Here is a 25196-nt window from a genome sequence, read left to right on the forward strand (position 1 = left end):
AATTTCGGCTTTGCTCTTCTCATTTTCAGCTTCTTTCAACTAATTTCAGCTTTTTAAACTAATTTCTGCTTCTTTCAGCTTTTGTTCTTCTACCTTATGCAAATCTTCTACAAATCAGCTTCTGTTCCACTTTTTATATCTTCATAAACTTCAGCTGTTCAGCATATCTTCAGCCGCTTTCAGCAAAATCATTCAGCAAAAAAAGCATTCACACTGCATTTTCGCAGGAAATGCAACTTCTCTAGTTGGCCTTGTTAAAATGTCAAATTAAAGGCAGCTGCTGCAGCTCAGTGAATTATGTTTATGGGGATATTTATTCTTTTATTATTTGTTAGTGTGTGCTTGTGTCTATCTGTTCTTGTGAATCTTTGAAAATGCTGTTGAAAAGAAGAGCACATGCAATATATACTGCACATATATTAATGTAGAACAGCATATGCAGCAGATAAGCTGGTTAGGCTATAAGAATAAGACTCCTTTGTGTAAGTGTTATGATTTCAGTTTATGCTGAGTCATTAAAAAATGTGTATCTCTTGTTTTAATCTGCATTACAGAGCATGAAAAGCATCGCCTATGCAAAAGCACTGAATACATGAATCTTCACTTCAAAGTCAAATGGTTCCATAATGAGTACGTACGTGACCTGCCGGCCTTCAAGGATGTTCCACCTGAGTATTCTCTGTAAGTGGCCTCGTCTTTTGGTCACCACAAATGTGCATGCAGAGAAACACACATTTACACACATTTTGCACTTTATGACTGATTTTATGCTGACACACGCCAACAGAAAATTGTGATAAAGATAGAGGTATGCTCAAAAGGTTTACTATTTTTTTTGCAGGTTTCAAAATAGTGCTAATTATGCTTAACTAATGCAACATACAGTCTATTAAACCTGACCACCATAAAGGTTATAATTTTTAGCCATTGCTCATATAGTTTCAGCGTTATGCTGTTTAACTGCATGACATTATTGATCTTATTAAAATCTGTCAGGATATTTTATTTAATATACAGCTTTAACATTAAACGTTAATGCATATGACAAAGGGGAAATGAGTTTGGCAATATTAGTATTCAGCAGACAGTTAGAAACAAAGGAGACCAGTTGTTTTAGTGTTGAAGTTTGACATTTTCCCCAATTCTTGCTGCACAATTAACAACCTTTCTTTTTTTCATAGCTTTTTAATTTTGTAATGTGTTAAATGATTTCAATTAGTTATTGGTCTGGACTGCTGACAGGGTAGTTTGGCATCCAATATTTTATTTCTACTGAGCCATGCTGTAATACGTTCAGCCTTTAGTTTGGCATCAGACGGTAAAAAAAAACAAAAAAACACTTCCTGAAAATGGCATCTTAAATGTAGCATATGTTGCCCTCCATACCTGCATGTATCATTCAGCATGAACAAATATGTAAGTTACAAACCCCAACAGCAGAAAAAACTCAGTAATGAATTATTGAGAAAATGAGACCATAAGTCAGATCAGCTTTCTGTGTTTAAAACTGAATCTGTAAAACCTTTATGTCCATATGATCCTTGCTGGTGATTCATGATAACGTTACAAAAAAATACCAGGCTGATTATTGATTGCTTTGAATAATAGAATGCTTTTTTACAGCCTAAAAGCAGGTTTTTCACTTTGCATTTATAACCTTATGCAGCAAGGCAAGGATCACTGTAATATAAACATGTGTAATGCAAGCGGGAACTGCAGTGCCCTCTTCCATCCAGCCTATCAGATTAATGACTCACCCCCCTCATCTCTAACACTGTCACTCATCTCTAACACTGTCACTCAAACACCATCTTGAGCAGGATTGATTGTTTCAGGAGGCATGGCCTGCAGATTATACGAGCACACCAACTCACAAACACATGTGGTTCTGTCTGTGTTTTCTCTGTCATCGCACCCGCCTTATTTACTGGCTTTCCCCTGAGTGGAAGCTGCCCTCAGCCGGAGCATAGAGCTGCTTTGGAGGGACATTCATTGCTCTGATGACAAAGTCAGGCACAACATTAAACAAGGGAATGACAAAGTTCAAATCGGAACAGCATAATTATTCTGCCAACAAATGTAGCTGCCCCATCTGTCCTCTGAGCCTCAGCATCTAATCTCTTGACAAACTTATACCTGATATCAAGACCTGCAAGAGCTGTTTCTTTAATCATAAACACCCTGAAATCTGTTTACTGTTGAGTGTATTGTAATCGGTTTAGATTGATTATCCTGTATGTTTTAAATAAGCCCTGGCCTTTAAATTACTTAACCGTGGAACTCCTACTCATTTTATTCTTCAGACAAATCACAAGAACCTCTAATAATGATAGAAACTTTCTTTTTTTAGGTGGTTTGAGCCATTTGTCATTCAGTGGCTTGATGAGAATGAAGATGTTGCCATGGATTTCCTCAATGGAGCCCTTGAAAGGGACAAGAAAGATGGAGTGAGTATAGCGCTGAATTATTTCTCAGGATGTAACTTTTATTTCTATCTGCCCACACCACTTAAAGAATGCTTTCTTATTAACAAGGACGGCCTCCCAAGACTGAATTTACATCTTGAGTAGGAGGATATGGGAAGATGAAGGAAATTTTGCACAGTCAGAAACACATCTTGCCTTGAGATATGACAAGACAGGAATAAAAATGAAATAATAATTAAACATTTATATAAAAAGGGAAGTAAAACATGCTTTATTTGGGGCAACGGGGATTTAGAGGGATATTAGAAAAAAAATGACAGGAAGTATGAAAAAGCCTGTGAAAAGAGCAGTGTAGTATATTGATGCATTTGTGGACATTTATAAGCTTGCGTGTTCAAATTTATCCAAAATAGAGAATATATTGTTTTGTCTGATCTATTTAATAGCACACACAAAGCTCTTAGTCCTGCTCCTGTCAATCGAAGTTCAATGCATAGTTTTATTTTCTTTGGTTAAGTTAAAAAGAACTTAGTTTAAAAACTAAATAATTCTTAGAACATCAGCTTTTATGTTTTCTTGGAAAAAGCTTTAGAATAACTGGGTACTCCAAAGAAGGACAGCTCACACATTTTATATGCCAAATGCAATATTTACACAATGATTGATAAGTGTATCCATCATGCTTCAAAAATGCTTTCCATTTTCCTCAACCTGACATGTGTAATTTTTTGTTAATTATTTTGATGCATTAATTGTACATGTTTTTTTTTTATTTACAAGAAGAATCTAATTGTTTCAGGTTTAAATTCACACTAATTGTTAGTTTTAGTTCTTCACAGCTGTTTTTAAGGATCTACATGGACATGCCACAGAATGTTAAGCATAATAAACAGCTAATATCTTTATCAAATGTTCTTGTCACTACCCTTAATAAAGTTACACAATTATGAGGCACTAACTTAAGCAAATGGGTCTAATTATAAGATTTAACATTTGTCTATTTTTTTTCCTTTCTTTGCTTTAAAATCTCTTTGCATGTAAACTTGTTTGCATGTCTTCTCCTCTGTTTCAGTTTCAGCAAACCTCAGATCATGCCCTCTTTTCCTGTTCGGTGGTGGATGTGTTCACTCAGCTAAACCAGAGTTTTGAGATTATCAAGAAGCTGGAGTGTCCAAACCCACAGGCTCTGGCTCACTTCATGTGCCGCTTCGCGAAGGTCAGGCTTTTTGCACTGGCCTCCCTGTGAACCCCAATTACTCCCATTGCCAGTAATAACTCCCACTTAAATAGTCTGTCATTGATCTAAACTGACTCACCGGTATTTTTATTGTGTTTGATATTAACATTTCATAATAGAACGTATAAATTATAGAAGAGCAAACAAAATGTAACCATAAAACTCCCCCCTTCTCATTCCCCGCAGACTATCAACAAAGTTCTTTTGCAATATGCTGCAATCATTTCCAAGGACTTTCCATCACATTTGAATAAGGAGAAGGTGGTAAGTGCCCACACATTTTCTATAAATGTAGACAGCAAAGTTTAGTTTAAGTTACCCAAGTATATAATTACTGTCTTTATTAGTGCTTGGAATGGAGGCCTTGAATAAACATGAAAATGTGTTTTAGATATCAGTTTGATAAAATGGGCTTCTGTAAAGCCCTTAACATTGTCCCTAACAGAGAAACAGTTATTCATCTCACTGTCCATAGTTGATGGGGGCAAGTTATTGGTATTTTCTTTGTCAATTGTTTAATCTGATGGACGACTAAGTACAGAGTTTTGCAGTTGTCCTAATTATTCACATTGGTTTTTGATGCGGAATAAGTGAGCAATAAGAGGCAGTGTTGGAAAGGAACAGGCAGATGTTTCTTTACAGTGTTGACAGTCTCATTACAGTTGTCCCAGAGAAAATGTAAAATGTTCCCTTTATGACAGGACTAAAGAGACTATTGATGGAAAAAAAGGCTCACAGACTTACACACACTGGAGAGATTGAATCAAGTTGTACTACAATTTCAAATTGGTGAGCTCAAATATTTTATGGTTAAGGGCCCGAGGGCTCAGCAGATCAAGGTTACTGGCTCTTCCTTATTGTTTAAAAAGTCAGGGGTTGAAGAGGTGAAACAACCGGTCTGTGCATGTGGACACAGAGAAGCTTGAAGTCATGCCTATCACCTGAGCTTCAACTCTGTGTTTTTATCTGGAACCTAGTACTTTATCTTGTGTTATTGTACTTCCCTTAATATAGAATAATCTACAGTGTAGTTGTGTCTGTTGTATAGTAACTGATTGAGAATATCTAATCACTAATGCACAAATTCACTCATAAATCTAAAAGAGAGGAAGACGTCACATGTTGCCGCAGAGACACTTTAGCTGTTTTGGGGTTTGAAAGATGCCAGTCATCCCTCTCCTCTGAGATGCAGGATTATCGTATTAGTACTATTCATTACCAATATACTAATTAAGATGTGTTGTATTCTCATCTGTTGTGTTTTTGAGTAGATAATGCATGTTATATGTCAGACTTTAAGAACTCTGTGGATTTATTCTTGGTCTCCATAAAAAGTGTTGTGATTAATGTCTGTCATCTGTTAAACTTGTTATGGAGCAGAGAATCGATAACTCCTGACAGATTCAGTGCAGACATTTCTCTCCTGGTTGCGTTATGCATTGTATTTCCCTGCTGACGTTTGCACACACACTTTGCTTCTTTGTACAGATGATGTGTCAGGAAATCAAAACTGATGGATTTTACTATTGGTAACTTTGTAATTTTTCTTTAGACATTTTGCATTGTATTTCAGATTACAGTGGGTAGTGAAAGGCTCACAAACTATTACTATGTCATTGCAAGAGATATAAATCAAACATTTAATGTTTATGTTTTTTTCAGGATAACATTGACCATTAAATACATTTAATAACTATTGGGTAATAGATTGTGTTAGAAAAGATAAAGAGGTCACATTCACATTCTTCTTTGCAGCCCTGTATCATTCTCAACAACATTCAGCAACTTCGTGTTCAACTGGAGAAGATGTTTGAGTCTATGGGAGGCAAACAGGTCTGTAGATACACATAAGTGTTTGTCTGTGGTGTCTTTATCATATGCTAATGCATCTTTATATATCTGATACACAACTAATGTAAATTTCCACTAAAAGGATTAACAAAAATGACAGCATGTTGGAGCAGCTTGTTAGCACTGTTGCCTCAGTGCAAGAAGATCCTAAGTTTAAAGTTAGGCTTGTGTTCACAGTGCCTATAACCATTTGAGGTGATTCACTTTTTATTTTATTTGTTTTTTATTTTTTAGAGTGGCAATTATTTATCCATTCCCTATCCTTATGACCACATTTATCAGGCCATTTATTGCTTCTGTTTCAAAATACATGTTTTTTTTTAGCTCAGGTATGGGATTGGTGTATACATAAATGTTTGTTGAATACCCAAAAAAGTTGAATGCTCTTCTAGCACTTTCATTTATAAAACTGTACTAACTTTGGACAAGTAAAAACTACGTAACTTTTGCTGTTGTCTACTATGTTGTTCTTAGCCTTGAAAGTACTCAGCATAAAGCAGACTGATCTGTTTTACAAGTCTTGGCTCCTATGACTCCTGAATAGTTTTAGTGCTCTTTCAAACTCCCCTTTTATAATTTAACAAAAGATCCAAAACACAGAGCTCCAATTATGGCATCTTCGTTGTTGTTGGTGATGAATATGACTTCTCAGATTGCAGAATATAAAAAAAAAAAAAACTTGTGATGTGCAATATAATTGCTTAATATTGCGATAACAATATCATTTGTAATAAACCCACATTTTCTTCACTCTTTACTTTCTCTTCTGTCATCTAAACTAGGTGTGGGCATCAAGACCAGTGAGAATCTGTTTGATTGCCCAAATATATTATTAGTATTCAGAACGTAAATGCATGGTACTTGAAATTTATTACAGTCTAAGCAGTCCTTTCTAATACTGATATTTTGTTCACCGATATTGTGATGTAGCTAGATTTTGGATATATCATGCAGCCTTGTCACATGCATAAGTGACATGGCCATGCAGACCATCGACCCAGTGTTGCACAATCGGTGTTACCCTGGTGGTGCAAAAGCAAACAATTATGTTTATAAGGACCATCACAGTTGGTCTGACAGTCTGACTTACAACCCCCAGAGAGTCCTAAAAACACCTAATATGGCCCTGTGAAAGACTGGTGACTTGCCCAGGATGCACCCCTCCTCTAGCTCATTGACCACTGGAGATAGACACCAGTTCGCTGCAGACCTGGACAGGATAAAGTGGATATAAAAGTTGGATGGATGGATGGATGGATGGATGGGATAATTCTCAGATTAGATGATCTAATGCTAAGCTTTAACAGAGTGGATGCTAGCTGATTTGGAAACAAAAAAAAAAACAGTCCTGTGAGATCAACAGTCTAAACAGAATTCAGTTGTTGTTGCAAATGTTTTGATGAAAAGCAAACTGACCCAGCATTGATGTCCTACAGTTCCTCTGTCAGTCCCTCTGGCTTGTTGCTCTCTGCCAACTATGACTGCTCTTTTGTAACTTCCTTTGTATCCATTCACTCTTTTCCTCCCATTAACTTCACACCTTTTTAAATACATAGTAATAAGGAAAACATGTTTATTTACCATTTTATTGAATGTCTAGTTGAATCCTTAAATTCAGTGTTGTGTTTGAAATCAGGGTGATCTTATTTTCTCATGTCTATTTCAGTATTTAACCTGAGAAGCGGCACCCTTGGCTTCTTATAACTGGCATGCATGTTTTTCCTCTAGTTTCTAACACCTGTCTTGCTTTACGTTTTATCTCCTGTCGTTGTGTCCTCTGTTCCCCCTATTTCCTTTTTGTGCTCTCTCTCTGTCTCCAGGAGGAGGGGGTTGTCTCCTTCTGTAAGGTGTGTGCATAATAGGACTCTTCAACAACCCTACTTACCATTTACCAATTAGTACGACAAAGCACGCCCCTCCTCACCAATCCTATGCTTTTCACCCCACCCCTTCCAGCAGCATGTGCCACAGAGCATTTGGAACTGAAATTACCCATCACCCTTTTGGACAGGCCGCTTAAGCTCACCATCCCCTGCGCTCTGGGGATATTGGCTTAAACCATTGGATCCCATCTTTATTTTTAGCTTTTTTCCCCCTGCCACTTTTCTGTTCATGGCTAATTTTGAACTGTGGTATTTACTTTAGGTTGTTGTTTCCACTTTTACTCCAGCTCTAGGAGGAGAGCCTAAAGCTCACCACCAAGTTACAGACTGTGGTTTCGATCCATTCTGTCCATTCCCCAAGCTACAGGCTTGAATGCGTCAGAGAGGATTTTTCAGACCATGTTCCTAAACACTCTCAGCACCTTCCAGCTGTGCCTTCAACTGAGCTTGTGCTGTCATCTGTTTGTAGCTCTAAACCTGGATTGCTTGTAGGTCATTTTTTCTAAAGCATAAGGACTACAAAACCTAAACTTTCCTTCCAAAAGTTAGATGTTGAATTTTAGCTGCTTGTAAAGAATCATATGTTACAAATGAAGTAAGTAATTTCTGTGAAGTATCCCCTTTAAGCCTGCTTATATACTGGATTTCAGATCCAAGTTTCTTTTCATTGTAAAAATGTTTTCTACCAGTAATCATTCGTAGAGAACCAAAGTAATTAGCAAGTGCTGTTATCATAGTTTAGTGCCACCAATAACAGAGCTTAATAATAATCTAACACAACACTCATTTATGGCCTCATCAAGTACTGATTTGGCAAGATTAGTATCAGACTTTACTTTAGATTTTGCCCTATTTCCTGACACACATTTTCCCATTTGAAATAGATGTCTGTTAAGTCTTATTTATTCGGCGCTGTGAGTCATTTTGGATCGGCTGTGCTGTAGAATAACAACCTGCCAGCGAATAGATATTGGACTGTTGAAACAAGCAAAGTGAAGCAAAGCTGGGCAGCAGCTGATAGGCTGTCAGCCAGGGGAGAGTTGCACACTCTGCAGGACTCTGCATGCCAGTCATTGTCGAGTGAATCCAGCCACCATGGAGAAGCCAGGTGCTTCAAGTATTCCAAACAACATGATTTTCTTGTAATGCGTCTAATGAACAACTCTACAAAGCATCGGGCAAGCTTAGGATTACCCAGTAACTTAATACTAGATATTATATCACATTTCCAGGAAAATTCAAGTGAATTTTTAACCAGAGGTTTTAGAAAATTACATCTTATAATAGTTACTCCGTTACTCCACAGAAGTGTCACTTTTGACAAATGAAAAAAAAAAAAAACAGTAAAGGTTTTGGTTGTCATTTTATTATTTGCATTAAGAAAATCTGAAAAAGACAAAGTGACCGTAAATATTAGAACGCTTACAAAAAATTAGACTCACCAGAGCTTATTTCAGCTCAAGCCAGCACACAATACACATACTTGACTGACCAGTGTTTTCCAGATATGACATACTGTATTATTCAGAAATCCTTCAAGCTAAAAGTGTCTACATTTTTCACTTATGGATATCCATTAATGTTGTTCTTGTTTGTTTTGTTTTTTTCTTTTTTTAAGTTACAGTCAGGGGAATAGTAGCCTTAGGGCCATGCTCTTGCAACATGACAGAGACTGGGTTACTTGCTCCAACAGGCTGAATCACATGACTTTTTGAAGCTTTTTAAAAAAATACTTAAAATTTGTTTTAGTAAATGGAAATCAGACGATTGTGACTACAGGTGAATGAAGACTTTCAGATCTGGACTGCAGTCTACATGTATTCAGTTTACGTGTATGCAAGAAATCAGGAATCAAAGTAGAATTTTCATGTTCCAGGAGGTGACAAGGGAACTGGTTTATCTTAAGGTGGGGTAAACTTCCTTTGCCAGAATTCCTTTAAGATGCATTTGTCACTGGGATTAAAAAAAAAGATCTAATTTTCTTTTCGTTCCAAACTGAAGATTGGAACCCAGACCAGTGAAGGCTGAAAGGCTGATGAAAGACCAAGGTCTACAATAATTTATTTATTGTTTTTATTGGTAAGACTTGAAAAGATAATTTCCAAAACTGACTCAGTGGAATAAAAACTATGGGTTATTTTCTGTGCAAGAAAAAAATTTACACATACATAGATGCCTTGTTTGTGGTGCACATGAAGGCATGTATACAGAATAACAATGTGAATAAAAAGTTAAGTTTACACATTCGCTTTCCAGCTGAGCCATCTACCATGAAAATGTGTCAGATGAACCGCTTCGTGGCTGAGCTTATTGGGTCTGATGTGTTGATCTGTCATGCATGTGGTCTGGCGCTTCACCTCACACGGTCATCTCAGCACACATTTATGAAGTTACCAGCACAAATACGTTTACATATTTGGTGCAGCGCAAACATCCAATACCCATTCATTTGGTCAGTGTATGCCCAAAATGCCAAATGAACACAAACATGAACACCCCTGCACATCCATTACATAAACATGCTTATGAAGCTTAGGAAAACAACATGCTATGCATGGGCATAAGAATGGTTGCTATTTGTTGATGTGTTTGTATAGGCACGTATTGAAAACTGACTCAACTGTGAGCTGTCAGTAGATAGATTTACATGCATTAATTTACATGCAAACATAAAATGAACAATATAGTGCAATTCATTACTCTTATATTACACCTTACTTCACTTAAACACATACATATGTAGATTTGCATTACATTCAGCATTAATCCTAAGAACATCTTGTCTCCACTGTAACTTGTGTAATAGTGCACAGAAATGTCCCTGTTGCCAACTACTTCCTTGTTGACACCACATCTTATGACTTGGCTAGCAGTCATCATTGCAATGCTCTGAGGTGAGCTGTCCATTGGTATTCAGAGCGTTGCTCGGCACAGATGGCAGGCAAAATGAGTGGGAGGCTACCGGCAAGGCAGGTTACCTCTCCTCTGAGCTTGTTACCCTCCCACCTCCAACACCCCCTACCACAGTTGAGGCATTCTCCAGAGATACAGAGCTCTTGCCAGTGTTGGCTACTATATAACGTGCAAAAATGTAGTAACTGTCTGTCTTTCACTGCACTGACAGCTGGATGCAGAAGCCAGTGATCTGCTAAAGGAGCTGCAGAATAAACTCAACACAGTGCTGGACGAGCTCAGCGGAGTGTTCGGCTCCAGGTGGGTGAATCTCAAACTGTACGTGTGTGATTTTGCAACAGATCATTTTCAGCCATAATATGTGAAATTATACCACCTTTAATGTCAAACTCTAAATTTAATTGGCTCAAGTTTGTGTGCGTCATGCTTAGTGAGCACAGGGAGTCGTTAAACATCTCAGCTTGAAGAAAAGACACCTCCGCTCATAATTTCTCTTCATTAATTTGATGGGAACAGCAGGAATCAGCTTTCGCCTTCTTAAAGAGCCTAGCATTGACTGTTATTATTCAGATTATGGAAAAGTCTTTAAAGAGCTGTTTTTCATCATCATGCAGTTTCAAACCTGTGATTGAGGACTGTGTGAAGCAAATGAATCAGGAGCTGGTTCAGATGAAAGGGCCTGTCAAAGGAACCAATGCCGCCATGGATGCAGAGACGGTCCTACGGCCTCTTATGGACCTTCTTGATAAGAAGTAGGTATCTGCTTAGTACTAAATCTTACACGAAGATTTAGATTTAAGATTGTTCCATCCATTTATGGTTCAATGGGAGTCTTTACTCAAACAAATACATCAAGTCATTACTCTAGTATAGAACAACATGCAGTAATCAATAAGGTTAAACAGTTTTCACATTGCAAAGATATACCATGAAAGACTGAAAAAAACTACAGCTTTAAGGAAACCAAAAAAAATCCTTCTCAAGGGTAATTGTTTTATTAATTATGTTTCACCTTAGGACACAGTGACGAATGACTTAATTGTCAATTTAAATTCCAATTTAATTCATTTCAGGCCCTTCAAATATAAAAAAAAATATATTAGACATTTCCCAAGATTGAGGGTCATTGGGGAAAGTCTATTAATTCAACTTTAAGATTGTATTTATTTGCGTGGGTTTCTTGAGCAGCAATCTTGAAAGAACTGATATACTCCAATGGTGCTCTGAGAATCATTCTCCACCATTTGTCAAAGCAACGTAGAGGCCAATGGGGTATTACTTAGAATCCTCTTAATGATATGGAAATACAAAATCCTGCCTTCCGTCTCTGAGACCCTGTTCGCACAATGGGGGTGAGATTAAAGCGTAAAGCTGCTGCTTTTATTCTGAGTCACAGGTGTTTTCAATTTTTTATTCTATGTATGAAGGCGTCATTACTTGAAACCTTCGGTCTTGTTAACTCAGGTTGAGAGATGTTCTGCAAGTGTCACCCTAACAGAAGCCTCCTTTGGCTGCTTCACAGTTTGATGTTATTCGCAAAAATCTGTGAGAAGACGGTGCTGAAACGAGTTCTCAAAGAGCTGTGGAAAATTGTGCTCAACACTATCGAGAGGACAATTGTTCTGCCTCCGCTGAGTGATCAGAGTGTGAGTTTGAATGATCTACCTCTTTATCTTTTTGACATTCTCTTCTCATCCTGGACTGTAACCATCTTTCCTTTTGACCACCTGTCTCTCTGTCATGCCTTTATCTGTTGAACTATAAATCACTGTACAGAAGTTGAAACAATGCACCATCTCAAAAGCCCTGTTCACACTATTCCAAATTTATTTTATGAAACAGATTTTGTTGTTGTTGCTCATATTCATTTCTTTGTTTACACAATCTAACAAAAACACATAAATACCTATGATGCATCAGTAGACTTAATGAATGTCAACATAATGACATATCAGTACACACAGAGAAAGAGCTTGGCCAGAGATCCCCCCCCCCCAAATTTTTATTTCTTTTTAATTACATTTACAGTTTCCTCTCAGCTAATAATAATTTCAGCACACAAGCAAAGTTTGACAGTAACAGGATCAGGATAAAATGAGATAGACCCAGAAAAAAGGGTAACAACAGCTTCATATTTGTTTTAATTTCTAGGCCACGAAGTGATAGAACGTATACACAAAATAGGCTGCTACTTCATAATTTCTGATAAGTTCCATAACTCAACTCCTTAAATGATCTACCATAAATTCAGATTTTATAAATCTCCACTATGGAAGGTGGCATTAAAAGCATTCGTTTTTATCAAGAACTCTGTGTGTGGACGGAGGTGCAAACGCAGCAGAAAATTTTTCCTTTAAAAATATCTAAGATAGTGTAGACAGCACCGTAGGGTTTAAACATGTTTTTTTTTTTTTGTTGTTGTTTTTTAAAGAATTAATCCTTCTATACGTAAGAGCTTGACTCACATTTGGTCAGTTTTTCATTTTGTTTTATTTTTGTCAGCCCTGATGCAATTCTAATTTTGATGCTATCATGTCAACATTTTCCTTTTTGTCATTAGTTTATGGATTTCTAGTGATTTAAAAAAATACCATTTTACCACTAAATGTTTGAAATTTTGTCTCAGTATCTTGTGTTTTTCCGTTTGATCTTGAAATTGATTTTGTTCCTACACTCATGTATCTTACAGGACTATTTTCTTTTTGTCTTTTTGACAATATGCTTGTGCCCAACAACAGGGGGCTCAGATGATCTTTAACGCTGCCAAGGACTTGGGACAGCTGTCCAAACTGAAGGTAATCTTTTGATGATCCTAAAACAGATTTTGTATATTTCACTCATTAATCTAATAGAGTATGATTTAAAGCTCTAGTTTAAAGTCTGGTCAAAGATAGATTTTGCCTTCTCATACATAGATTTTAACACAAATCTTGTATCACAGTGTATATCAGAAGCATTGTGAATATTATGGATACAAACCTTTCTGTTAAAGATACGATGATTGTAAAATAATCTGACAAAGATGGTGGCATGTTCCCAAACTTTCTGCCCATGATTAACACAGGGTATGACCAACAAAAGTGATGTTCTAAGTAATTCTAAGTAATATAAGTTGAAAGTAGAACTGTACATGAGCAACAAAATAAATATCTGTCTAAATGAAGTGTAATTTTAGGGATGAAAACAATTTAAGGCTGGAATATGACTTATTCAGCTTAGCTGTTTATTTTAGTCCCAATACTTTTTTTCCCCCTCAGCTCAGTAAAATATGTTTAAAAAGACTTTTGAATAAGTGTTTTCACTATTATGAGAATGTGTATTTATGTGTTTTCTCTGAGGAGTGGCCGATGCATCTTCACAGTGCCTCACGCTGAACTTGCAACTACCATGTTGGTTTTATAGTTTTAATCTTAACACTCAGCAACAAGATCGTGATAATGTTCACAGACTGACCAGATTCATGAAACTCTGCAGTTTAGGATTTGCAACTGCAGCAATGTTTGCATCAGTGGTTTTAGTTTCTTTAGCCCCCCGTTTCATAAAACATTTATTGTATTTTGGCAGTGCCGTGTAAGGTTCACTGGCACCTGGGAAATAAAGCAATGCCAGAAGTTATTTACTGCAATCAATTCACAGTTCAGGGAAGCTCCAATTAGAATTGACAAAAAGATTTTTCATGATTAAAATGGATTTTTAGGACATGGATGGGAAATAGCAAGGTTGAAGTTTATCTCTCAGTGGTGTAAATGACAGCTCCTGGTTCTTTAGTTTTCCAAACAATAAATGATCTGGATCTTAAGAACAAGGGCTCAGTGTTTTCATTACAATTATACTGGTAAAAAAAAATAAGTGTGTCAAAGTGTGACTTGTAATGCCATTTTGCCTGCTGCAGTGATTCACCCTTTCTGGTTTCCCTCCAGGAGCATGTCATTCGAGAGGAAGCCAGAAGTCTGACACCTCGCCAATGTGCCGCCATGGACCTTGTGCTTCCCACTATCAAGGTACAACTTCTGTTAATTTCACCATTAGCTTGAAAGAATAAACTTGACCTTCAAAAGGCAGAGCAGATGCACAGAGATATGCAAATGATGTAAACGTGCATCTAAATGAAAAAAGGCCGGTAATGTTTGTGTACCCCTTTTAATTTTTTAAAGACTCTCAAGAGTGGAATAACACCCTGTCACATTAAAAATGCTAAAACATTAAAAACAAAAAATAATGTCACTGAAACAGTGGATTTTCCTTCCGTAGCACACTTTTTCTTAGACGGATATGAGACATTTTGAAGACCAAGTCTCAATTCTTCAGAGGCAAGAGAAAAGTTATGATGAGGTGCTGCAGGTGAAACACTGCATCATAAAGTGCCAAGGAAACTAATTGCTTTTACTGTCACCATGGAAACTACCTGCAGGTTTAGATCAGTCACATCACTGGGATTATTTCCATCAATGTTTAGATAAGAAGAGTCTCTTGGTGCTGTTAAATGGAGGAGAATGAACTAATTAGATAAAGAAATTCTGGTCATGAAGGGTTACACTGCCTAAACTGGGTCATTGTTTCTAAGATACTGTATAATGGCTACGATTTGAGGAAACTAAACTCAATATGCTGTAAATACTGAGTACTGTTTGTTCAAAGTGACAAGTAATTTTCATTGCATATTAATGAGATGGGTTTCTGCACAAAAGTTATGATCAATAATATCTTACCTGTTGTAGATAGTTATTTGAATGACCTCAGTCTATAGAAATGTTAATCAGTTCTGATCAAATTGACAGGTTAAAGGCTAGTAAGAGCAGGGCCAAGACCAAAGTGGAATTTTGCCATCTTAAAACAACTCTAATCTCAAAGCTTTCATAGCTGTTATTGCAAGCACTGTTTTATACACATTTACATCCTGTCAGTTTTGGATTACTCAGTTTATTCAGAAAGAAATGATAATGATGATTTTCCTGCCAGAAGTGACCAAAGCTGTTCTGGAAGTGCTACAGCTAGCTGCTGCTGCTGCTGTCACGATTTGCACTTTGGCCTCACCTAGACTAGCTGTTAGCTTGTTGTCTGGTCAGAACTAATCAGTATTAGTCAATGAGTTTGCTTGGTTGGGGAAGATTCAAAGGTTTGTAACACTCTGACAAAAATTCCCCCCACTCCAGTTGCACAGAAACATTATGAACAATTGCTTTAAAAGGGCAAGCATGTACACAGAGAAGTTGCACATACTTTCAGATTTGGCCGAGCAAGTGTTGCAGAGTGTTGCCTCAGTGGATCACCCAAATGCAAAGCTGAGACATAGGCACAGATTAAACAACCACACAAATTTAGTCACTTAATCTGCTGCAAGGCAGGTAATCCATGAAAGAAACAAAACTCCAGAACAAAGCTACAGGAAGATACATGCCACAAGAACCAGAGCAACTAACAGAAAAACATCTAGAAAGGGCAAAAGGAAAACTATAGGAATCTATACATAATGACTCAAATAATCAACCAAATTAAGCACAGGTGGGAACTGTTGGACAAAGGAAAGAAACAAAATCTACACATTGTGACAGCAAAGAAATACAAATTATTTTTGCTTGAGTCAACAAATAAATAAATATATATATCCTTCATTTACTCACATTTGAATACATTTAGGGATTATACCACTGAAATTTTTCCATTAGGACTGATCTTTGAACCCATGAAAACTAATGGGAAGGATAATGGATGCCTGCGCTGACTAAAGAGGGCTCTATGTGTGATAGAGTCATCCTGAAAACAGAATCCCAGTAAAGCTTCATGTATCCCTCTTTTTGAACTGTGACTTTAGTAGTAGTAGAAGACAATTGTTTCAGGTTTTTAACCATATTTAGCTTGTGTTCATTACTGCCAGGTGTGCGTCCCAAAGGATTTGCCACAAAATATCCTAAAAAAAACACAAATTAAAAACTAAAGGAACATAAAAAAATAGAAAGAATTGAAGGACACACCAAATGGATTGATATAAAAGACTTAGAGAAGCAGGAAAGGTAAAACTAAAGATAGGACAAGGAGACATGACAGAGATGTACCTGTTCGGCCAGTGATTTTGCCAGAGGCAGGTTGATATTTTAAGCAACCAAGTTGACTGGTCTTTTTGGCCAGAGGGTGTGCTGAGTTGCTGCCCAAGCTGTAAAAATGTGAACATATTGTAACAGGAAGCAGCACTTACCTTGAAAGTACTTTTTTTAAATCTGTCATAATACAGTGATACGTATATATAGTCATGCTTTGGTTTTGATTTGGCAAACCAACTACAATAACCTGAATTAATAACTTGGAATATCTCTTAACGCGATTAAACAAAACTGCTGAAGATATACATACTGTATGTGCAGGCTGTAAACACTGATCCTTTATCAGTCTATAGCTGATGTGCTTACAAATTCTGTGAATGACAAGTTAAATAAACTAAAACTATTACAAAAGAGAAGTAGAGCAGTCCATGTCCAACACAAGTTGAATAAATAAAAATAAAAATCTAGGCTGCTGATTGATATTAAGTGTGACTTAAAGGTTGAGCTGTATTCCACATCCTGCTTTGTCTGTTGGTGGAAGCAAAGTTAGTATTCTAGACCTTTGTAAGATTATTTAAAAGAAAATAGAAATATTTTTTTCATATGTAATAAGCCTAAACTTGTTTGTGGCAGAAAATGTGAACATGTGTTCATGAAATACGGTTATTCCCTCTCAGTCTTTATGATCCTATTTTCTTCCTCCACCTGTGACTCATCCATGCTCATCAGATTATGTATACTTTATGAAAGGCACATGTTGGTCATATTCTACCACTTGTGACTCATTCAGGAGAAAGAAAACAGTGCCTCCTACTGTGTAAGAATAACTCTCAAGTCATGATGAGACACCAATAAGAAAACATTTTGCAAACACCTTCAGTAAGGTGTCACTCTGATAAAAATATGGTTCAGATGCCACTTGCCACACTGTATGTAGGTCTTATATATCCACTGTATTATCCTCTCCAGTGCCTGCAAATATATGGGAATAATGTGTGCTAACTTTTTATTTTGATGACTTTTCACTGTAAACACTCTGACAAATATTGTATGTCTTCATTCCTGCAAAATTCATGTGCTACACCCCCCTAGATAATTATATAGGCTCTAAAGGCCATAGGTTTGAAATCAGTCTCCAAGAACTAACATTCATCATCCCCTCTTTTCAGCAATGCTTTCTTTTTTAATAAGTTCTGTCCTCATTTGGCCGCCTCCGTCTTACACGTAGGAGTGAAGGCAGCACTTGAAAGGAAAGCAAAGCTTTGTCTATCTTCAGCTATCAGGCTTAACAGCACCAAAAACACATTAACCATCCAGGCAGCGGGTTCAGATTCAAGTATATGCTAATTAGCTACAGAAGTAGCTATTACTGTTGTCTCCAGCCTGGTCTCTTTCTTAAAAAGGAAAAAGCTTACTGTCCATATATTCCCAGGTTATTTATCAGACAACAGTAATTTGCTTTCTTTCTAAGGTTCTTCGAAAGCCTTAAATTTATCTTGAAGAATCAAAGACAATGAACATATCTCTCTTTTTATTTCTCTTTCAGCAATACTTCCATGCTGGAGGAAATGGCCTGAAGAAAACGTTCCTCGAAAAGAGCCCTGATATGAAGTCCCTCAAATATGCTCTCAGCCTTTACACTCAACCTACAGATGCCTTGATTAAAAAATATATATGCACTCAAACCTCTCAAGGTAAGAACCTCAAGTTTTTTCAAAAGAAACAGAGACTGGGGTTACTTGGACTTTAAAATTCTCTGGGTATTTTTTAAAATTATCTCAAGTCAATGGGGATAAACTCAAAACAAAATCTCCTTTAAAACATGCTAAAAGTGTGTAAACAGAAGAAAAGCAGAATGGATTGAAAAGTATGATTTTAGAGCAACATTATACCAGGTTGACACTAAATCAGATAAAAACATGCTTTTATCAACATAGCTAAAGACAAAATCAAAGAATATTCTGTTGCTACTGTAGTTCACAGGTTGTCTCAAACTTGTGCATCCAGTCAGTTGATTATTCAGTTTATTTTTTAGTAAAAAAAAAAAAAAGCCTTATCTATTTTACTAAATTTACAAGCTTAGATTTTTGTGCATTTGAAATTGACTGAAGATGTAATTCCTATCACAAGGCAGTGATGAAGAATGTGAGGAATCCAAATGCAGAAAAAAATAGCTTTAGGAAGTCTGTGATGAAAAAGTTTAATTTTACAAAACATAAAAACACACCACTGTAGCAGGAAAACTAATAATGATACACAAAAGAACAAAATGGCTGCAGGAAAACCATAATGAAAAAGACAGGTGGAAGCCTTACAAAAAAATAAAACAACCGTCTGGCACCAAACAATGAAAACTGGGCTGAATATATACTGAGGGAGTAATCAACTTTATACAGAGTGGGTGGGATGATTACGAAACCAGAACCTGGTGTGCAGGAGAAACCAATGGAAGGACTAATAAACACAGCAGGAAAATCAAAACCATAAACTCAAAAAAAACAAAAGACTGTAAAAGTTATACTAGACAGAACAACAACAGCCAAAAAATAAACAAATAAACAAGACCCTCAGACTAAAAACCGCAGCCATGGCTTGTTTAATGTTGTTGTTTTTAGCTGCACATACATTATTGTATTTGTGTTTTAATTATGAGTTAAATTTTATGCCCCTTTACTGCTCAAGCTGTTTGTCACACATAAAAGCAAAGTCATCTGTGCTTTCATACTCTTTTACTCCTCTTTTTTTCTTTAGAAACATGCAAAAAAACAATAAAAACAAACAAGCAAAAAATGCTGTCATGACAAAGGTTTAGATGTAAGTCTATACATTCATCTTTGTCTTCTCTGTTTTTCTTTATCATCACTGGCCCACTTTCGTTTGTTGTTGTCTCATTCGTCTGTCTCCATGTGGAACTTTTTCTCATTTCTCTGTGTAACAAGACAGAAATGCCCTCAGGTGTCCGAGGACACCCGAGAGAGAGAGTGAGAGAGAGAATGCAGCCCAGTGGGGCATTGATGCTCAAAGGCCCTAGTTGCTTCAATGTGCTCAACCTTGCAGAACACTACCGAGACAGGCAGCAGGAAATGCAGAAAGGCTGTAGGAGAACACTCGTCAGCCAGGCAGCCAGCAGGCCAACCAGCCATGCTGCTCTCACTGACTGGCAGAAGGGCAGAAATGCACAGTGTTTCACTGTGCGCTATTTTAAGACCACTCGGTTTCTTTCTTTTTCTTTTTTCCCCTCTTGCGCCACATCTCTCATCCCACCTCCCATTCCCCACTTTAACACCACGTTGTCACCTTTTATTTTGAGGCGGTCTAATGTAATGTCTGTAAGTGGAGGTAGCAAGGTGCCGCATGTGTTTTAGGTCAGTAAACAGTGTGGAGATGTGTTAAAGCCTGATGTAGCTCAGTGGGCACAGCTTCATTAATCACCCACTCGTGTGCTCTGACAGCGACATTTTTAGGCCGCAGATTATTCCTGTTTAATCCCACCAAATGTGCTCTCCCAAACATATACTGTATGTGTCTCTCTGTTTAAACAATGGGCTGAAGTTGTAAAACCATTTTTGGTTTCAGTTAAAAATATACACCTGTCACAGCCATTTCATTTTAATATTTTACATCTTTATTTTTTTCTAATATAGTCCTCTGTTGATAACTGGTTTAGCTGAGTGACCGGTAATGTGACAGCCGGAAGAAATGTAGTTAATAGAAAGGCAGATCAGCAACAATTAATGCCAACATCTTCTCTCTTCTTATCTGTTACTTTTATTAGCAGTTTTCCCACTTAATCTCCTGACCCTGCAAATTGTATTTTTTTTTCTCTATCTGCCACTGGTCTCTTTTATCTTCTGTGCACACTATTAATCTCAGCAACTCTGCTCCTCAGTGTTTTTTCCAAGTTCCCCATTTTGCTGTGCACTTTCTGCACGTCTTGTTTATTTATTCATGTATCCTGAGAGCCATCAGAAAACATACAGACTCTTAACCTATAACTTATCAGCCAGTAGCTTAAGTAAACGTGCAGTGGCATTGCTCTGGTAATTTCCCCCAAGAGCGGGCCTTAACATTGGAGCAGCACTCCCCCCCCACTTCCCCCAGCCCGCATCTCCAGACAACATCACAATAAATCTTCAGGCTTGTTTCTTCATTACCAGCTGTAACGGGCGCTGCACCTTTGGCAGGTATTGATTAGCCATCGGATCAGCCCGCCCCTTCATCAACCGTGCCGCCTCACACCTTCCAGTGTCGAGCATCTGTTTGTTTGTCCCGGGCTGGGTGAAACACGAGACAGCTGAAATGGGCAGGGACTCCTTACCTCAGACAAAGTGAGACACGTGGTCAGCAATTCTTTGGAATTGTTGTCCAAGTCTGATTAAACTTTAATTATGATGCTCACCATGCAGGGTGTGCTGCCCAACAAGGGTGTTTTCCTCTTTCATGCTTGGGTCTTTGTTCTTCCCTGCCTCTTCTGCTGATCGGTTGGTTTCATTTTCACATCTAACACCTGCATATCATCAAAATCCAGCACTCCTGAGTTTAACCATTTTCAGATTCCTGATACATTTACCTAATGTATGTTTTTTTCCCCCTTTTGCCTTAAAAACAGAAAGATTAAGCTTCGTTTCTTTGTTTTTGCTTAAATTTAAAGGAAAACCTGCTTGGCCGCTGTGGGTGTAAAATCCCGTCTATCCTCTCGGAGTTATTTTTAGATTTAATCTTCTTGTTTTGACACAGCTTTCTTGATGTATTTCTGGATATCTCATCTACCTGCACCCACAACTTTGGATCGTTTCCTTGTACCTTCTCGCTCTCTCTCTCTCTCTTCTCTTTGTGTTTCTCACTTTAAATAGCTCTCCTTTCCCTTCTTCTGATTTTTATCCTCCTGTTGCTGTTTTGGTGTGTGTCCAGGTCAGTCATCCAATGGATCAGTGGGGGAGGTGTCAATGCAAGTGAATCTCATCTCTCACCCTGGCACAGGAGAGCACAAAGTCAGCGTGAAGGGTGAGATTTTTCCTTTACTCAAACCTGCTTTTAGTCAGTTCTAATCAAACGTATTTTGCCCTGTGGATTCATTTTCATTTGTGGCAAATTGGTTGCTGGCGCATCCCTGCTGTATATTGTTCCATCAGACAAAAAAAAGGAAGGGAACATGTGAAACGCTAGTGATGAGATAATCAGAATAACTGATTAACTTTTGGAGTCAACCTGATTCTAAACAGCCAGCACAGTGAATCAACCTTATCAAACACAAAAATGGATATAACTTAGAGAATTTCATAGATTTTAAGCATGGTAGTACCATAAATTCATTCTCAACATATAGTTTAAGTCAACTCACTGCATAGGATCATTGTTTAAAACCTTTGGAATACAGGTTGTAGTCAATTTTATGTCTGTTCATAAAAAACTCACACACCACTTAATTAATCCTGTTAAAACTCTCAAAAATTGTAGTTTCATCTGCAAATGATTAACTTTTGAAACCAATTTAATTTAAGATGGTCATCACAATTAATCAGCTTTTGCAATCACAAAAGTGGCCATAATAGTCAATTTTACAGATTTCAAGCTATAATTTAACATAGTAGTAGCTAGTACCCATCCCCAGACACATTCTCTGAGCACTAACAGACCACACAAGATCTTTAAAATGTGAAATGTAAATTTCACGAGTTTTGCATTCCTTCAAATAATGCTAGTGCCATCATTGTGAAAAACGTTTTGCTTATTTTTGTGATTCAACTCTATTTTGAATGAAAGCTAGCGTAGCAGCATTTTTTAATGGCATACTCTAAAAGCTAAATTGTTTAAAGAACTTTTAGATGTATCACAATCAAACAAAGACAAAAATTTGTGATGACTTTGGTGATCAGAAGACTTCTTTTGGTGCCACCAGTGTCTTGTTTGTTAAATAAATGAGTGGGCAAGAAATCAATTCACCCTCTGTAAAAAATAGTGACACAACAAAACCATTTATATTCTAATCAGTCTCTACAAAACTTTGTGTGAAGTGCAAATTAGCAAATGATTTGCATTTTACCTGTTGATCATTTGCATGTTTTACTGCTGATATTAGCATTTAGCTTCATTACCGAGCCAAGTACAGACTTGCAGTCCTGGTAGCTTTTTTGTAAACTTCACAAACTGGAATCTGATGCATACAAAACCTGTCAAATACAAGTTATGTGTTAGTCAGTTTTTATCTTGTTTGTGAGCATAAATATATTGTTTAGATGAACAAAACCTCTCTTTTTTTCGGTAACTCAAATTCACCCGCACGTAGCCCCTGCACTCAAAAACCTCCAGCAATTATATCTATTACACACACACCCATCTTACAAAACAATATGCATCATAGCTGACAAACTGCTGTAATCAGGGGCAGCAGTAACAACATGACTGGCAGTTAGGTTACTATGGGAGTCGTGTCTGCATATCATTTTTTAAAGAATTACAGGATGAAAAGCTGCAATTTGGATTTTTTTTCTGTATGTTTTTTTTAAGATAAAGTTTCATAAAGGTTCTGTATAAAAGCTTCAAATCCAGATTTTGTGACTGCCTGCTATCGTTTTTGTTTCTTAATAATGAAAGCATCCCTTGGACATTATTTGAATTCTAATCAGAGTAATTTGGTTGGTAAAACAAAGAACGTTTGTTGTTTAATTCACAGCCACTAACACACAAAGATGTTAATTTTTGTTCATAGTTAGCAAATGTTTCTGCTTGGACTAACAATATTTCTGTATGACTTTTTGTTTTTTTTTAGAAATTTAATCAAACTGTTTTATTGAAAGTTTTAGTGAATGAAGTTTTGAATAATAAAATCCATCTCTTTTTTACAGTCATAACTGAGTTAAGTATAGCTACTGCACGGTGTGGTAAACAGATTCAAATGAAGACTCAGGTCCAGAAGCTACCTGACTTTTATTAAAGAAAAGGCAAAAATATACCAAACTAACTCAACCCAAAGAGTAGAGACAATAATATACAGACTGCAGGCTACAGAAATGAAGAAACTTCTAACAAGAAGCAACATAAACTGGGACTATTTATACTGAGGGGAGATAACGACTAGATGCAAAGAAGGTGTGATGATTACTAACAAAGACCAGGTGTGCAGCGTGCAAGCTGACAGAAATAAGTATAGACTACAAAAAAAAAACAGGGGGTGCTGCTGGCAATGTGACCATAAAATAAGAATTTTACTAAAATGCAGATCAAATCAAAGAACAATAGTTACATCAAATACAAAAAAAGTTTATGACAAAATTCCCTATTTTCTTTGTGTTTTTGTCTCAACTGTATTCATAATATATTCAGCACTCATGTTTTTAGCCATTGTTGTTTTTTATTTTTTTATTTTTCAGTGATTGCAGTGAACAACCTCATCTGGCAGACCAACGCGATGTTCAGGCCATTTGTAGAGGTCAACGCCATTGGTCCACATCTGGCTGACAAGAAGCGCAAATTTAGCACCAAGACCAAGAATAACAACTGGTCGCCAAAGTACAATGAAACATTCCAATAGTGAGTATTGTGTTTTTTTGAGTTAATAAAAGAAAAATGTTTTTTATTTTTATGAATATTACGTAGTCTTTTTCTGCCCTAATGTAAACTCAGAATGAGTTCATTAGGCAGTGTGTGTTCCCAAATAAATCTGACCCAACCTAGTCAAGCTGCTGTATCACCTCACTAGGAGGATATCTGCATTAGACTTTGAAAGAGAATTCAAATTATTTAGGATCACCTAACATTTAAAGTACTTTAAAGTACTAAAGGAAAATCAGGCAACTGCATTAACAATCTAAGCCCCTCCTTAACACTGTGAGTAACAGAGACAAGTTGGTTCTAACAAGCACCTCATTTCAAGTAGCAGCACTATATTCTCAACATAGAGACTATAGGCACTTTTACAAAACAGTTCTGTGAAATGGACGCAAAGACTAGTTCATCTTTAAGCTGCCTCTGATCATTGACAAACCACTGATCGAGCGGGCCACGTCCCACGTACATGTGAGCTCTCAGAAATGAAGTGAGCTTTGCAGAACCAAAAGAGGCATGAAGAGGAACTCAGATGCTTTGAAGTGGAGAGCGACACATTAAATGTGTGATGTATGGCTCCCTCATATCAGTTTCAAAACATGACAAATATACTTAGTTTAATGATGTTCTTTGTGGTTTACTTTTTTTTTTTAATGCAAAGTTGCTGTATCTGGTCATTGTTTTTAAGTTCTGCAGCCAGGTCTTCATACAGACTGTTGGTCATCACTACATCACATCCCAAAGCCACAAAATTGGTTTATCTTTTCAAGTGTTGTCCATTGCAGCTCCGTTACAACCTGCTTGGTGGCACAAAGGCACATTGGAGTTGGGCTGGCTTCAAGCACCCATGCTGCTTCGGTCCATTCAGAAAACACACCAAAAACATTTAGATGATTTCTGGTCAAAATGAACTAAGTTTTTTCCTAAAGCACTTTTTTGTTCCCTGAAAAATTATGTTTTATTATTATTCTGCAAAGTTTTACAAGTGTGTTAAACAATTCCTAACATTTTTTGTAGGATCAGCAATCTCAATCTCATTTGTTTTGTTGACTGATGCAGACTACAAATTTGGAGATTAAAAAGAAAAAAAGAGTAACATTTCTTCCACTTGTTCTTTTTTCTAACTTGGTCGATTAAAGATTGAACAGCTTTTCATTGTATTAATTAGGGTTAAATAACCCACTTATGATTACATGAGTGTTGCCAACTGAAACATAGGAGACTCTTACCTTTTTGCTTAGTCATTTTTTTTCTGCTAAGGAAGTTTGTATGCCCCTCAGGTATTATCATTTTAATTTTAAGA

At 37.0% G+C, this 25196-nt stretch overlaps 1 protein-coding gene across 5 annotated transcripts in view; it reads left to right on the forward strand.

Annotated features, from left to right (window-relative positions):
• Nucleotides 1–25196, forward strand: part of LOC108237353 (protein unc-13 homolog C) — a 106239-nt gene that overhangs the window by 78944 nt on the left and 2099 nt on the right. For 3 of the 5 annotated variants that reach the window (XM_017418712.1, XM_037979856.1, XM_017418713.1), the window contains 14 exons: nt 555–681; nt 2351–2447; nt 3499–3642; nt 3850–3927; nt 5419–5496; nt 7335–7361; nt 10522–10610; nt 10925–11062; nt 11833–11956; nt 13049–13105; nt 14231–14311; nt 17895–18042; nt 21260–21352; nt 23719–23878. In XM_017418712.1, coding sequence (XP_017274201.1) covers nt 555–681; nt 2351–2447; nt 3499–3642; nt 3850–3927; nt 5419–5496; nt 7335–7361; nt 10522–10610; nt 10925–11062; nt 11833–11956; nt 13049–13105; nt 14231–14311; nt 17895–18042; nt 21260–21352; nt 23719–23878 — 1441 coding nt within the window. The remainder of the gene's footprint in view (nt 1–554; nt 682–2350; nt 2448–3498; nt 3643–3849; nt 3928–5418; nt 5497–7334; nt 7362–10521; nt 10611–10924; nt 11063–11832; nt 11957–13048; nt 13106–14230; nt 14312–17894; nt 18043–21259; nt 21353–23718; nt 23879–25196) is intronic. The other 2 variants (XM_017418714.1, XM_037979858.1) reach the window with 1 other exon arrangement.

Source organism: Kryptolebias marmoratus, linkage group LG15 (assembly GCF_001649575.2).
Source record: "Kryptolebias marmoratus isolate JLee-2015 linkage group LG15, ASM164957v2, whole genome shotgun sequence".
Lineage (NCBI taxonomy): Eukaryota > Metazoa > Chordata > Actinopteri > Cyprinodontiformes > Rivulidae > Kryptolebias > Kryptolebias marmoratus.